The sequence below is a fragment of the Brachyistius frenatus genome, unplaced genomic scaffold (assembly GCF_029030835.1).
Source record: "Brachyistius frenatus isolate BFR_SWC_R1_liver_20210118 unplaced genomic scaffold, ASM2903083v1 Contig_89, whole genome shotgun sequence".
Classification (NCBI taxonomy): Eukaryota; Metazoa; Chordata; class Actinopteri; family Embiotocidae; genus Brachyistius; species Brachyistius frenatus.
In genome coordinates this window covers 185940-200709 of record NW_027210688.1, presented here as the reverse complement: position 1 = coordinate 200709, position 14770 = coordinate 185940, and the positions used below count along the sequence as shown (strand labels likewise).

Below are 14770 nucleotides of genomic sequence, written 5' to 3'. Positions count from 1 at the left end.
GCTTCAAACTGCTGCTCCGTCTTGTTTAGTTTAATCTTTTCATGGTAAGGAGACTCAGGTTTTTCTCTCCGGGGTTCCCACTCTCTCCGAGTCCGCTGTCAGACTCCCCTGAGCCATAATGAACCGTCTGCACCGACAGCGAAAGAAATTAATAATGAATCGAAATACTGGACGCGGCGGCAAAGAAGTTATCCAACAATGATGGTAATTAGCTCGCAACCTAATAAGCTACATTTCCCAATTTTTTTTTTTTATCAAAGTCCTGAACTTTCCCTGTCTGGAAATGAGTTTCCAAAAATTCCCTGAATTTTTTTTGCCCAACGGGAACCTTCATTTTCACAAAAAAAACACTTTGGATCAAAGCGTGGCGGACCGCGACATTCAATCACGTTTCCGGCGGTCGACCTCCAGGTGTCGCCCATCTGTTGTTTTGCACTAAACAATACCTTCGCGGCAAAAAAATACAAAAAAACGAGACCGCGGCAACGGCATCGCGTTTCCGCCCGGCTGCCTCCCTGCGTTGCCGTTGCTATGCCGACGTACTGCACGCCACACAGTGACTGGTTACTGCCGAGAGGCCTGGGATCTTTTTTTTCCTTTGGCTTCCACCGCTGACAAAGTGCCCTGAAACATCGAAGGTCGTCGAAGTCATTATCATTTGCACCAATTTGGAAGGAATGCCGCTTCCTCGGGTCATTTCTGTAACACAGGACTGAACCACCGCAGAGAACCTGCAGACCGGAGAACGTTTTCATTCATTTCAACTTGTTTTTTTCTTCTATTTCTATATTTGCAGCTTTGGTTTTAACAGTTATGAAATCTCTGTACTCTTAAAAATCGAATGCTGAGACCTCAGGTCGAACTCGCCTCCTGTACTGGATGTAACTGTGTTTCTGTTAACTATTTCATATTTCCCAGCATGCCTTCTTCCTTGGTACATTTTTTTTTTTTTTTTTAATTAAGTAAGTCACGTAAACAATTAAAGAACGTGGGTGCACAAGTTCGCTGTTTAGTTTCTAGCCACGAGTTGGGACGTTTTTTGTTTTTTTTTGTCTTTGAACTTGAGTTTGCAGTTTCCATGACGATAACATTAGCATAACTTAAGCACGTTTTGAGTCATCATTTTAACCGAAAGCGGGATCGTTCTCTAACTACGAGGGTTTTGTTCGTAAACCTACATTAACCTCATATTCAATATGTCGAACACAGCAGGACTGAGGAGAATACTCCTTTATTTATTTGTTGGTATCATTTTACAGATGTTTTAGGAGTTAAATCAACCGTTTCAGAAACAGGGAAACTTATTCAACATCCAAAAGAAATGAAACACATTTGACCTCTAATGATTCGCAAAAGCCAAACTCCTTCTTCCTCGGGAGTCCTGTTGCCCACTGTTGTCTCCCCCTGAACACCCGACCTCACATTTTAAAGCTCAACAAATGTCCGTCGGACTTGTTTTATAGTTCGGCTCGCTGCGTAATTGCAAATGAGAAAAGCGAGAGCGTCTCGGTGAATATTTACGCTCGTAGGTATTCACAATAGTATCTTTGCAGGCCGCCTCTAAATCAGAGCGCGCTAGAAAGAAACTATGGAAGCGCCCCCCCCCCTCCCTCCCCGTCCCCTCCTCCCTCCTTCCCCCATTTCGCTGTGAAATTTAAGTCAAATTAAGGAAGCGGGCTGAATTCATCTTGACAAGTGCAATAAGGCCACATTACGGTGGTAATCAGAAGTCGTTTACTGCAGTGAAACGGCTTCCTGCTTCAATTAAACTGCGGCGGCCGGTCGCAGGCCGGCGTTCTGAACGGGAAAGTAGGCCACGATGTTCACCCGTCAAGAGATACGGCAATTTGTTGTTCCTGTATGATGACATGGAGGTTTTCTTGGGAGGGGACGGGGGGAGGCGGTGTGGCTCAGGTGCAGGAAGGAGCTGATAATGGCGGGGGTGGGGAGGTGGGGGGGGGGGTTGGTGGTGAGGGGAGAAAAACAAGGTTTGTTCCTAGAAATGTGTTTCAGAGAGCGATGGAGGGGCCCAGAGAGACAACAGAGAGGAAGGCACTGTGTGAAAAGAGAAAGAGGTGTGTGTGGGAGGGGGGGGGGGCACACACACACACACACACATTAACTTCGAGCATGTGCTTGAAGACCACACACACACACACTCTCAGCTCAAAACACTTGTGAGGACATTTTGTCCACATCCTCAACGTTAAACCTGATTCTGATTTTAAAGGGAAAATGATCTCTTATTTTGGATCTTAGTTTTAATCATCATTTCTACGACAATGTACTCACTTATTAGAGTTTATTCAAGTTCTTAAAGGGCCTAAACATCTGGTTTTCTCCTATCTTTAACATTTTGTATATATATATTTTTTCTATTTTTGGGCTTTTAAAATACCTTGCATTGTTTATTTTAGTATTAGTTTGACTTAAATTTATCTCCCCCCCCCCAAACAAAAGATTCGATTTTTATATAAATCCCCGAATAAGGATCTGCAAAGTGTCCTCTGATGGATTTCAAACTTTATCACTCTGTCTTACAATGATACGTGGTCCACACACACACAATATGGTCCACACACACACACACACACACACACACACACACACACACACACACACACACACACACACACACACACACACACACACACACACACACACACACACACACACACACACACACACACACGGAGGCCCGGGCTGGATGAAAGGTTACTCTTTGTGCCTCAGCGCCACTCTGTTTTCCCGGAGTTAAAGGCAGACTTTGAACCTCGCAGGGCCAACAAGGGGAACATCAAGGTTAGCAAACGCGACACAGATTGAGATGCTGGGGAGAAAGGAAGAAGGGAGAGCACGGGAAAGGAGAGGCGCAGCGTGGCGGAGGGTGGGAGAGGTGGCGGGCGGCGTTTGAAGCGCGCATTAAAGGGATCCACTTCAACGGGCGGCGACGGACTTTTGATTCGCAGGCCGCCGACGACAAGGGGACACGAGGGTATCTGGGGTGAGGACATCGGGCTCTTTAACGTGATCGTGCTCAGATATGTGCTGGGACCCACACGGGGCGGGTGAAGGTAAATAATCAAAACCGCAACGTCCAGACGACGGCGGGAGACCGAGAGGAAAGAGGTGTCCTTACCAGAGAGGGGTCCTCTGTCTCGGCCCCCAGGGACTGGCTGAAGTCCCCGGCGCTGAGAGGAAGGCCGTCCTCTTCTCCCTCTCCTTGGCTGGGCTCCTCCCCCAGGGCGGGGAAGACGGAGAGCCCGCCCACCTCGGCGTCCACCATGCCATCCAGGCTGTCGGTCAGGGCGGCGAGCAGAGCGGCGTTCTCCTCTTCTATCTGGAAGAGAGTCGAACACACAGAGAGAAAGAAAGAAAGAAAGAAAGAAAGAAAGAAAGAGAGAAAGAAAGAAAGAAAGAAAGAAAGAAAGAGAGAAAGAAAGAAAGAAAGAAAGAAAGAAAGAAAGAAAGAAAGAAAGAAAGAAAGAGAACCGGTTCAATTAGGGAGGGAAAAAAAAAATTCATTTACAAGATCACAGTTTGTTTCAACGCATTTCGAAGGTTATTCTGTGAATATTTTCCTTTTTAGATTCGAGGCAGGTTTCGTCTCAAGGCATCAGCATGGCTGTAAATTGCGGTCATCAAAGAGCATCTGGAAGCTGTGTGTCACTGCACACACACCCTCCATCATCCTCCATTCACGCTAATCATCTGTAATCTAAAAGCCCATCCTCTGTTATTTACGATGATGTCACTGACCTTTGACCTCATCAGAAACGCCGATAACGCCCGTTTCTGTCGAGTTAGCGCTTTTTAATGAACAACTGAGCGTTCCTCGCCGTCGTCTCCTCGTTCGTTACGACTCGCGTGACTCAGCCGCCTCTCGGCGCCGCTTCCTCGTGACGGCGTTCGCGCTTTTCAACACATTTTTTTGGAAGCATGAAAATGGTCAGATTTGAGGAAAAATATTGTTTATCTGTAATTTCATTCTAAAAAAAACAACAACAACAACCCTGCTCTCTCTCTCTCCCTCCGGTGGGTCGTCCATCCGTCCTGTTGCAGCCACACGGGGGTTGTTTACTGTGATGGAGCTGCCATCTTGCTGAGAGCAGAGTCTGGTGGAGAGGTGATAGCACGGCTGGCCTACGGGAAGCCGCCGAGCTTCATCCGTCTGTCTCTTCTCACTTTTTTTTTTTTTTTTGTTGTTATCATCCGGCACTATCTGTCCCCGGCTGGCAAAACTATTTACTACATTTACCCGCCGCCCGTCTTTCTCTTCAGCTGCCGCTCAGCGTTTTTTGAAACAATCGACAGATTGTTCAAAATGTAGTCAGAAGGAAAGCGGAGGGTGAATATAATAATGCTCTTCTGGATGATTAGAGTTGCCTCAGGGTTGAAGATGTTTTCTGTTTTGCCTGGTTTACTCAATTTTCCACATCAACAGAGGCCCGGGTTTGAATCTTCTCCTGATGGGTTTCAAGCTCATTTAGTTGGCTGTTTATTTTTCACATCGGATGTGTCACCAGAAAGAGTTTTTTAACACTACCAGCAGGGGTGTAGTCGTAGTCAAGCGGCAACCGACAGTGACGTCACCCGTTGGTTTGTGAACTGCCCTTATAAAGCCTTGAGTCCCGCCCACCGATAGCTGTAACCTGACTGCGCCACAGGCCTGTCAATCAAACAAGATACGCCCCCAAAAACAGGTCTTTTTTGAAGCTTATTTTCTAACTGATGAGTATTTTCAGATGGACCACCAGAAAACGAAAAGAAGGAGTGACTTTAGCTAACAACACCGAGATAACTAGTGGAAAATACTTATTGACTTTGGATTCCATGAGAGAAGTTGAATGGGAGTCTATGGAGCCGACCTCTAGTGGCATTCAGTGGTATTGCAGCTTAAGGCACTTCTATTGGCTGTCTTGCAGGATATATGCTTTAGACCTTTAAACATTCAAAACATGTGAACAAATTGCAACCTGATCAAGAAAACTGTGAACATTTTAATTTCCTCACTTGGGGAAAAAAAACAACAAAAAAAAAAAAACGGGGCGGAGCGTCTTTCCTCTGATTATCAGTATGTTTGTACATTCAGAGGCATTCATGAATATCACCTGATTAAAATAACTAGATTAGCTGGATATTAATAGGAGTTCCTGGCAAAATAATTAGATTAATCTGTAGAAACAGGGGTCTCAACATACAGAGAAAGATAGAAGGCAGCATAACTGTTTACTTAGAAACACAGACACCATGATTATCACCGTTATTAAAGAAATAACCTATAATAACATTTCTAACTCGATCCCTTCCTCTCTCTCTCTGCTCTCCAAGGTTAAATGAAGTCCTTCCACACGAACACGATCAATTCCAACATGGGATTAGATTCCGATACGCTACTGTAAATAAGTGGCTTACTGACAGGCGGCGCAGAGACAGAGACGGAGACACGGGGGTGGCTTCATCCGTCTGCTCATCACTCTATTCATTACTTGTGTTTATAATCAAACGCCGTCCGAGCGTCTGCGACGCCGTATTAGTCTGATCAATATGATATTGGCTGGAATGTAATATATCAAGGGGAACGACGGGGGACTGGTAGGTGGCAGACGTGAGAGAGAAAATATCCGTCTGTCTTTGTGAGCTGTGTAGGAGGTACAAGAGAGAGGATGGAGAAAAAAAAAAAAAAAAAGTAATACTATGTGTGTAATCTACAAAATATGGATTGAAAGTGTTGAGAGAGAGAGAGAGCAAAGGGCACAGAAATAGAGAAAGGAGAGCAGAGACAACAGAAATGTGTTTAAAGAAAAAAAAAGAAAAAGAAACAATTGAAAGAAAAACAAACTGAAAATTAAAAGAGATCGAGAGAAGAAGAAAAAAAAGAGATAATATAAACGATAGAGTAGTTAAAATACGGTGAGACAGAACAGACGAGGGAGAAAAATAGAGAGATTAATGCGTCTGTTTCCACTTCACGTCTTCTCAAAGTCTTTATCAGCTGAACATTGTCGGCGGCAGATCTCAGAAAATGAAGCATCTTGTTTCTCGTAGCGTTCTCGCAAAGATTACGCCGTCAATACAAATATCCGTTCCTGGTAATGTAGTCCCCGGAGTCTGTCCTGCAACTTGCTTTGTAAAGTTTTCCTTCGTGTCAGCAGCGGGAAGACAAACAGTCACTTCGGCGTCGGCTAATGGGGATCGAAGTGGAAAAAAAAAATAAAAAAAATAACAGACTGCAGACGGAGACAGTCGCTGTTTACTCCACCTGCATTCCCATCATGCTTTGCCTGCCTTCATTTAAACCAATACTCCAGCGGTGCATCGCGGCTTCAGAGCAATTTCCACCAGAGTTGCATTACACAGCCGATGAGCCGGACTTAAATGCTACTTTATCTCCCTGTCGTCGTCTTTTTGCTTTCGAGATGCGCTCGATCGAGCCGCCGTAATGGGACGACGAGACTTCGCTGGAGCTGGAAACCTATAGCTAATCAATGATTCGGCGTTTCAGATATAGATAAACAGGAAGGGTATTCCTTGAATTCATCCAGGAAGGGCACCGGATACTGGAGCCTAAAGACTTTTTGTTGGCCCCTGTCGGAGCATCAGGCCGATCCAAACTGATGGACTGCTTCCATCATCGTGTTACACTCGGCGTAACTGGAGATTACTTTCTTGGCATTTCCCTCCGAGATGTGCTGCATGCCCAAAATTGCAGCACGGGCATTAGGAGAAAGGTTTTGCAAGTGTGTTGACAGCAAAAGAAACTTTGGCAGTTGTTCCAAGTGTCCCCGAGGCCGAGAAATCTGTGAAGGGCCTGGGGTTACCAGGAGCGTGTGGTGCAAGTCAAATGACCACATCAAAATAACACTTTGTTTAATTTCTAAAATAGCAGAAATCAATAAATACGTATTTCAAAATGTCCACGATAATAAAACACTGTAGATCTGTTTTATATTGTGAGCAAGGCCGTTCAAAACAAGACCGCCCTTAAAAATATAACAAAACAAAAAGATGCGTCTGATTCAGACAAGTCATGAACTCTTTTTTGAAGAAAAAAAAGAGCCTGCAGCATTTGGATCTATTTTTGTGAAATGAGGAGCACTGCCACATGATTCGGGCCCGGCACCCCGTGCTCTTCTCATTTCACAAATATAATGTGAAGTAGCAGATAGTTCGTAAACTGTGGTGTAAAAAGAAAAATATGGTGAATTTGGCCACGTAATAATAGTTCACCTCCTCTGACCACCAAACACTGGAACACAAATCTACCTGTTCAGATCTACCGTACAAACACTGAGAAGAAGAAGAAGAAGAACGTGACGGAAACCCGAGCTGAAGAACAGAATACCCTCAACACCACCATAGGAATACACTAACACTGAACGACATCAACCATGCTAATTATTGTAAGTTATATTTGAACTTGGAAAGATGCCCTCAAGAAAATAATCTATGTTCTATGATGCTGAGACACTGATGTTGCATTTCAGGGGTACAGCAGCACGTTATTCCTAAATCGAAGAATTTTCCAGGACCGACTCTTGCAGATTAGCATTAAAGCTCAAATGCAATCATCCTTAGAGCGAGATTTATCTTTTCACAGATAGATGCTGCAATAAAAACATTTCGAATTTACACGTAAATCAATGTGGAACGAGAGGTGTTTAAGTTTTTGAGGCCTGTGCGGCAGTAGAACGAGTCCACGGCCGACTTCAGAGCGACATCAGTTGTGCGGTACCGTTGGTGATGAAAACCTCACCTCGAAGAGCTCATCTGCTGAACTGTAATGGATGGAGGCCGGCGACACATCCGCCGGCTGATCGTTGCACCACTGCAGCTCGCTGAGGCAGTTGACGCTGTCGAAGTCGCTGGTGTCCAGCTGGGAGAGGTCGATGTCCGGGAAGTCGGTGTCCAAGCGGTCTGAACACACCTCCTCCTCCCCATACTGAAGACGGAAAAATAAATGGGAAAGGTCGCGTTAGTAAAACATCCGAGATCAAAGCAGAGCTCCCAGAGATACAGACCAAAAAAAGTAACTTTGTAAAATGTGAACCAAGAAAAAATAAATCAAAATGGAGGTGCTGATGGATCCCCAGAGGGTCTCCGAATGCGTCACTGGTGTCTGTCACTTTGCCCTTTTATGCCACAAAGAAAGGAAACTCTCTGAAACACAAGCTACCAAACATGGGAATATTTCGACTCCCTCTGTGATACCGGAGCTTTTCTGTGAAGATCGTCACTCAGTGCAGCAGCAGCCATTGTTAGAACTAAGAGGTTTAGTTCCCATCGGGCCCACATTTCTAAAATATGTATGCAGCACTGTAAGGCTCTCTGGATAAAAACTTCCATCATCTGGCATACACTGTATATTATTACCCTGTTCACTGTTGGAGTCACGAGGAGCTCTCATCGGCGGCCCTTCGTCTCTCAACATCTACTCATTAGTGATAATGAGACTTCCGTGTTCGGGGCGGTTCAACGCCGAAACCGACGGCGGCGTCGGCCCTGTCACAATGCGGCATCGGACACAAAATGTGTCGCATACACCAGCAGTCACTGTGGAAGTGTGTTGGTGCATTTATCCGGCACATCTTCCCTGCGGCTCACCACGAAGTGCAACCGTGACCCGAGAAGTCTTCAGGTGATTAGTTCCCCTTCGTTGGCTGAAGGGATGTTCGTCAGGAAAATGAGCTCAGCTGTTTAATATGCGGAGTCTTCGGTCACGAAGGCACAACCAGTTGATTTAGTTCTGTTTTCTGTGTTATATTTAGTCAGGAAAATCTCCTTGTGAGCTGTGTACAGGATATAATTTGCTCTGCGCGCACAAAAATCGAGCGAGACCACCAGGAGAGGATGACCCGGAGGAGAACAAGAAGCAGAAATGCAGAATATGAGCAATGAGGTAAATAAACCACACGCCTGTACCGTCTAATGCAACCTTTTTTTTTATGATCAAGGTCCCATTGAAACCCTTTGCCTCTTTAAGAACCTCTAGATTTAGACTCTTTTAACCCTCGAAAGAACTCAAGAACCATTTAACTCTTCTAAAGAACAACTGAAATCTCTCATTGACCTCTGAATCCCTTGAAGACTGCCCAAAACCTTGACCTAAGGAGATCTAGAGCACCATCACGCAACCTCATGACCTCCCCAAACACCCTTTAGACCCCCTCAAGATTTCCAAGCACTACTGTACCCTTCAAAGACACCTGGAACCTTTTGAAAACCCCTCAACACCCTTACAGTATGCGGAAATTACTAACATGTGTAAAAAAAAAAAAAAAAAAAAAAAAAAATCCCTTAATGAGCCACAACCTCCACAACAAACCTTCTAAGGAACTCCATAACTTCAGTAGCACCCCTCAATAAAACTCCCACAACATCCTGCAGAATATCTGTAAGCCCCGAAGACTCGTACAGCCCGACTCGTTCAACACGGACGCTTTAGACACCTCCAAGACTGACCCTGCTCAAGAGTCCCGACAATGCTCTCAAGAACACGTGGAAACTTCTCGCCAACCCCTGAAACACCATCGAGAACTTCTCAAACCGTACGCAGCCACGTGGTGCGTGTGGTCAGACCGCACGGAAACACCGAGCCGCGTCGCTGTGAGAAGAAGAGCAGGAAGTATGCTTACGTGACTCGCTGCGAGGGGAAATGACTGCAGTCTCTCGGGGTAGTGGAGCGAAGAGGGGAGGAAGGAGGGGAGGACGGAGGGGAGGAAGGAGGGGAGGACGGAGGGGAGGAAGGAGGGGAGGACGGAGGGGAGGAAGGAGGGGAGTAGGGTTAGATACAAGAAGAAGAATCCAACTGGATTTTTTTTTTTTATTACGAGAAATTCTTCCAGAAGACATACGTGTCTTTATATGTCTTTGTGCACGTGAGCTGTTTCTTAAGCAGACAGGAAGATCAATGTCCTGAAATATGCCCTGTTACCAGTTTAGATTATCTGTCTCTCATTCACATATGCCCCCCCTCCTCTCACCCCTCCACTCTACACACACACACACACACACACACACACACACACACACACACACACACACACACACACACACACACACACACACACACACACACACACACACTTTCCCTTTCTCTTCTTGTCATCGGGTGAGCGGACGTGATGGACCAGTTAAACCGTCTTTCAAACTGAACAGATGGTTTTCGTTCACCATCGGTTGTTCTCGGAGGCAGTCCAATTTCAGACGGACTAAACGGGCTTCAAACGGCCGCTTCGGTGTCTCGTCACTGAACCCCGCGAGCGACTCTGTCCGAGGGCATGAAATAAGTTTTGCTGAAGAATATAACAAGTATTGATAGTAGCCTAAATCAATCACTGGCCTAATTTATACCCGTTCGTGACTAATGTTAAAGTTAATTTGCGATAGTTTGAAAGCAAACCTTAAAACTGACACTAAACCCCGACATCAGCTAATAAAAAGCATTATAATAAGACAAATTTAAACAAAGTAAAATTGTAATTAAAAGAGACTTCCACAGGCGCAGCAAAGTTTACAGTTTCATGCTCAACAACCTCACCAACTGCAAAAGATCGTTATCAATAAAAACGACCAAAACAAAGCAAAAGCAGTTCACTTTTAACAGTTAATAAGCACATTTTTAATCACCAAGAGAAAACACGTCAACACGAGCAGCCGGCCGTGGAGACGGGGACGATATCTACTACGTGGTGCCTCGGCGGACCCGGGAATTTAGTTTGAAGGAAGATGGAGGGAGCCGATCGGTACGATATCCAAAGCATCTTTAGCTCAGTTCTCTTCCCTCTTTTCTCCATCGTGGACAATCATGGTGAAATCATTTTCTCAAAAGCAATTAGCAGTGTAAAAGTACCAGTAATCGACGAGCGGTACGCATTCACGATGCATTAACAACAGGCTGTAATAATGAGCCATCTCCTCCCTCCTTACAGCTATTGCCTCATTATTTTCCTCTTTTTCTTCTCTGTTTGAATTTCAGTTGATGATGATAATTTTAATTACTACTTTACTTTATTCGTTGATTTTAGAAAAAGCACTTCGCCCCTGTTTCTTATGATTACAACATATTTCCACAGTCCTTGAAGTCCATAATTATGATTGTCTATTAAAGTTATCACCGCTTCGTGATGGATTCATTTTGTTTTTGGCTATTGCTCAACAATATTTCATAACTAGTAGAGCTTCTTTTTTCATAAATCTCCTCTGCACACACACACACACACACACACACACACACACACACACACACACACACACACACACACACACACACACACACACACACACACACACACACACACACACACACACACACACACAACTTCCCATTAACCAGAAAACCACATCGATCCAGCTGTGGTGTTTTTTTTATCTCTAAAATATCATGTTGTATTTATGATCACTGCTCGTAGCGCTTTGATCTACGAGCTCAATACTACTCAAAGAACAACTCTTCCCGCGTCTGTGTGTGTGTGTGTGTGTGTGTGTGTGTGTGTGTGTGTGTGTGTGTGTGTGTGTGTGTGTGTGTGTGTGTGTGTGTGTGTGTGTGTGTGTGTGTTCGGTCTGTGCGAGGAGTGTTTATTTAGGTCAAATAATGGATAACGAGCCAATATCATTTATGGTTTTCAAAAATTACAGTGTGAGCAGAGATAGATATGATCAAAGAGCTAATCAGTAGAGTGGGGGTGAGGATGGGGAAGGAGGGAGGGAAGGAGGAATGTAAAGGAAAGGGGGGAAGGAATGATAGGAGGAGAAGGAAAGGAAAGGAAAGGAAAGGAAAGGAAAGGAAAGGAAAGGAAAGGAAAGGAAAGGAAAGGAAAGGAAAGGACAGGACAGGAAAGGAAAGGAAAGGAAAGGAAAGGAAAGGAAAGGAAAGGAAAGGAAAGGAAAGGAAAGGAAAAGCAGGAAGGGAGAAGAGGAGAGATGTAGGTCAGAGAGGAGGAGCGATGAAGAGGAGGGGGGCAGTCGTGACTTGGTGGGGAAGAGGAAGAGGAAGAGGAATAGGAAGAGGAAGAGGAAGAGGAAGAGGAAAGAGGAGGAGGAGGAGGGGGGGACGAAAGACAAGAGGATGCCCTCTATAAGGCCCTCCCACTGCTTCCTCTCCCTGCTGATGCAGGTGTGTTTTCTCCTCGCTCGCTGTGTGTGTGTGTGTGTGTGTGTGTGTGTGTGTGTGTGTGTGTGTGTGTGTGTGTGTGTGTGTGTGTGTGTGTGTGTGTGTGTGTGTGTGTGTGTGTGTGATAGTTAGCATGCAGCTCACATCCTTCTCACGTGGGCCTGACCCCCCCCCCCCACCACCACCACCACCACCACTCGTTCGCCCCGCTGCTCAGCTTTCCTCTCTCTTCCCTTTCATCTCGCTCTTCCTGCTCGTCCTCCCTTCACCTGTCCTCTCCTTCATCCACGGATCGTTTCCTCCTCTTCTTCCTCCCGTCTTTATTTTTTATTCTTCTCTTTTTACCTGTTCTCCTCAGCATCTGCCATTCCTTTTTCTTTTTTTTTTGTATATATCTCCCATCTTTTCTTTTCACTTTTTCTCCACATCACTCTAATCTTCTTTTCAATGTTTCTGTCCTTTCTTTTCTCAACTTTCTTTGACATATTTTCCATCCTTTCTTCCCTCCTCCGTCTCTCCGTCTCTCTCCTCCTTATAAACTCAGAAGATAGGATGATTGATGTCCTTGCTTCCACTCTGCCTCCCTCCCTCCTCCATCATCCCTCCTTCTCTCCGTTTTTATTCCCTCCGTTGCAGCCGTCAATCAATAAAAACATCCCTGGGCGTGACACACTCGTTCACATGCACACATGTTGCACCAAAAAAAACAAACGCGGAAACTGAAAACACACACACACACACACACACACACACACACACACACACACACACACACACACACACACACACACACACACACACACACAGGCAGCTTGTGTCATGTGATGTCACAGCGTCACACTCACATACCAAAGCAGCGGTCCTCTGCCTTATATGACGCTCTGCTGATGCGTCCTGTTCTCTGTCACACACGCACACGCACACGCACACACACACACACACACACACACACACACACACACACACACACACACACACACACACACACACACACACACAATAAGAGAAAGGGACGCCCCACTCATATGAAGCCGTGCGACCAAGAACAACATCCAACACGTGACGCGTGTCTCAACATTCTGCCTGCAGCTGCAGCAGAAGGCGACGTGTGACCAAGCGAGCGCGGCTGCAGCGCTCACGGTGATGACTTTGAATGGTGATGAAGCAACACCCCCTCCACCCCCCACCACCACCACCACCACCACAACATGACTCAGACGCTGAGAGGAGGAAGCAGGCGACTGAGGAGACGCCTCCTCTGCTCGGCTCCTGTTTTGTGTTCCCACTGTTTTTGTTGTTGTTGTTGTTGTTGTTGTTATTGTACAAGATCACCGAACGTCACCGGGAGCAGTCTGGGTGCAGTGACCTCTGACCCCTAACACACTATAACACGCTTTTCCCGTTTCGCTTGGGTTTGGGTTGCGTGACCAAATTTAAAGGAATAGTCCACCGAAGATTATGCGGTTACAATAGTTATGAGAAGTGGCAGCAAAACTTTTGCCAAAAAAAATAGTCCACGAAAACCTCCAACTTATTGGAAAAGCAATAAGTGAAGAGAATATTCTCAGCGTTTCAGATCAAAGGCGGAGAAAACAGATTACGCTGAAGTGGTCCGGGAAGATTTCGCAGCGGTTTTGATGTGCGTCTCTATGAAAGAGGTAAGTAAACCGCACAAAACAAGCCGTCGTGTTTTCGAGAGTGCATTTTGTGGAATGTAGACACGCCACCAACCGTGGGATGAAGGGAAACGCCTGCAAGTGTGTTGTCAAGTCAATTACATTTTATATGGCGCCAGATCACAACGCGGGTTAATAACACAGTGAAATCCTTACGACAGAACTTCTAGGAGGGGAAAAAAAAAACAACAACTTCCCTTTGAGGTAGAAAAAAAAAAAATCCAAAAGAAGGAAGGAAAAGTTGTACACATTCAGTCTGCATATGATTCAAGTCCAACTGTGTAATTTAAAACGGCTGTCGGTCACATGATGTGAAATAAATGTGTTCCAGGAAACCATAAACACGGGTTCAAAGCATTTGCACAAAATCCCAGCGGGGTTATATTTGCGGTGAGGGAAGCGTTGCCCTCCTGCTCTGGGTTGAACACAGTTCATAACATGATTAGCCCAGTTAGGCAGTGAAACAGCCTCCAGGTGAGAGCAGCGAGTCTCTCCTTACATTTGCATGCAGGCATAAGAAAATTAAAAAAAAAAAATCCCAGCACATCAAGTACAAATAAAAAAAAAAATAAGATCTGAGGTGGCCCTAAGCAACAAAGACTCTGAAAGCCAGAAGTCGGAGTTGTGATTGTAAATCAGAGGTTGTTTTTTTTGTTTTTTTTTTGCTGAATAAGTCCACAGTCATTCTTTCTCAGGGAAGAAATAAATGTGTCATGCTTCCTAAAAGAAGAAAATAAAGAAGAGAAAAGGCATATTCTTCCCTGTTTATTGCAGTGGCAGAACACAATGGCACCTCAGGAATGAAAACATCCCTCAGTGTGTCTCTGTCTGAATCTATTATGGTGTAAATGGAGCGTTAGAATGGGCAGATTAAGCAAATGAGCATGAAATTAATGAAGAATACCTTTGACGTTATTGAGAGGTGGCACACTTCTGGGGGGAAAACATGGTACAAAGTTCATGCAGAGTTTACGAGATTTTA

General features: G+C 45.2%; 1 protein-coding gene across 2 annotated transcripts in view; it reads right to left on the bottom strand.

The window, feature by feature from the left end:
- Positions 1-14770, bottom strand: part of ppargc1b (peroxisome proliferator-activated receptor gamma, coactivator 1 beta) — an 86124-nt gene that overhangs the window by 19378 nt on the left and 51976 nt on the right. For both annotated transcript variants that reach the window (XM_069710102.1, XM_069710103.1), the window contains exons 2-3: positions 7757-7942; positions 3140-3340 (exon numbers count right to left, since the gene is read on the bottom strand). In XM_069710102.1, coding sequence (XP_069566203.1) covers positions 3140-3340; positions 7757-7942 — 387 coding nt within the window. The remainder of the gene's footprint in view (positions 1-3139; positions 3341-7756; positions 7943-14770) is intronic.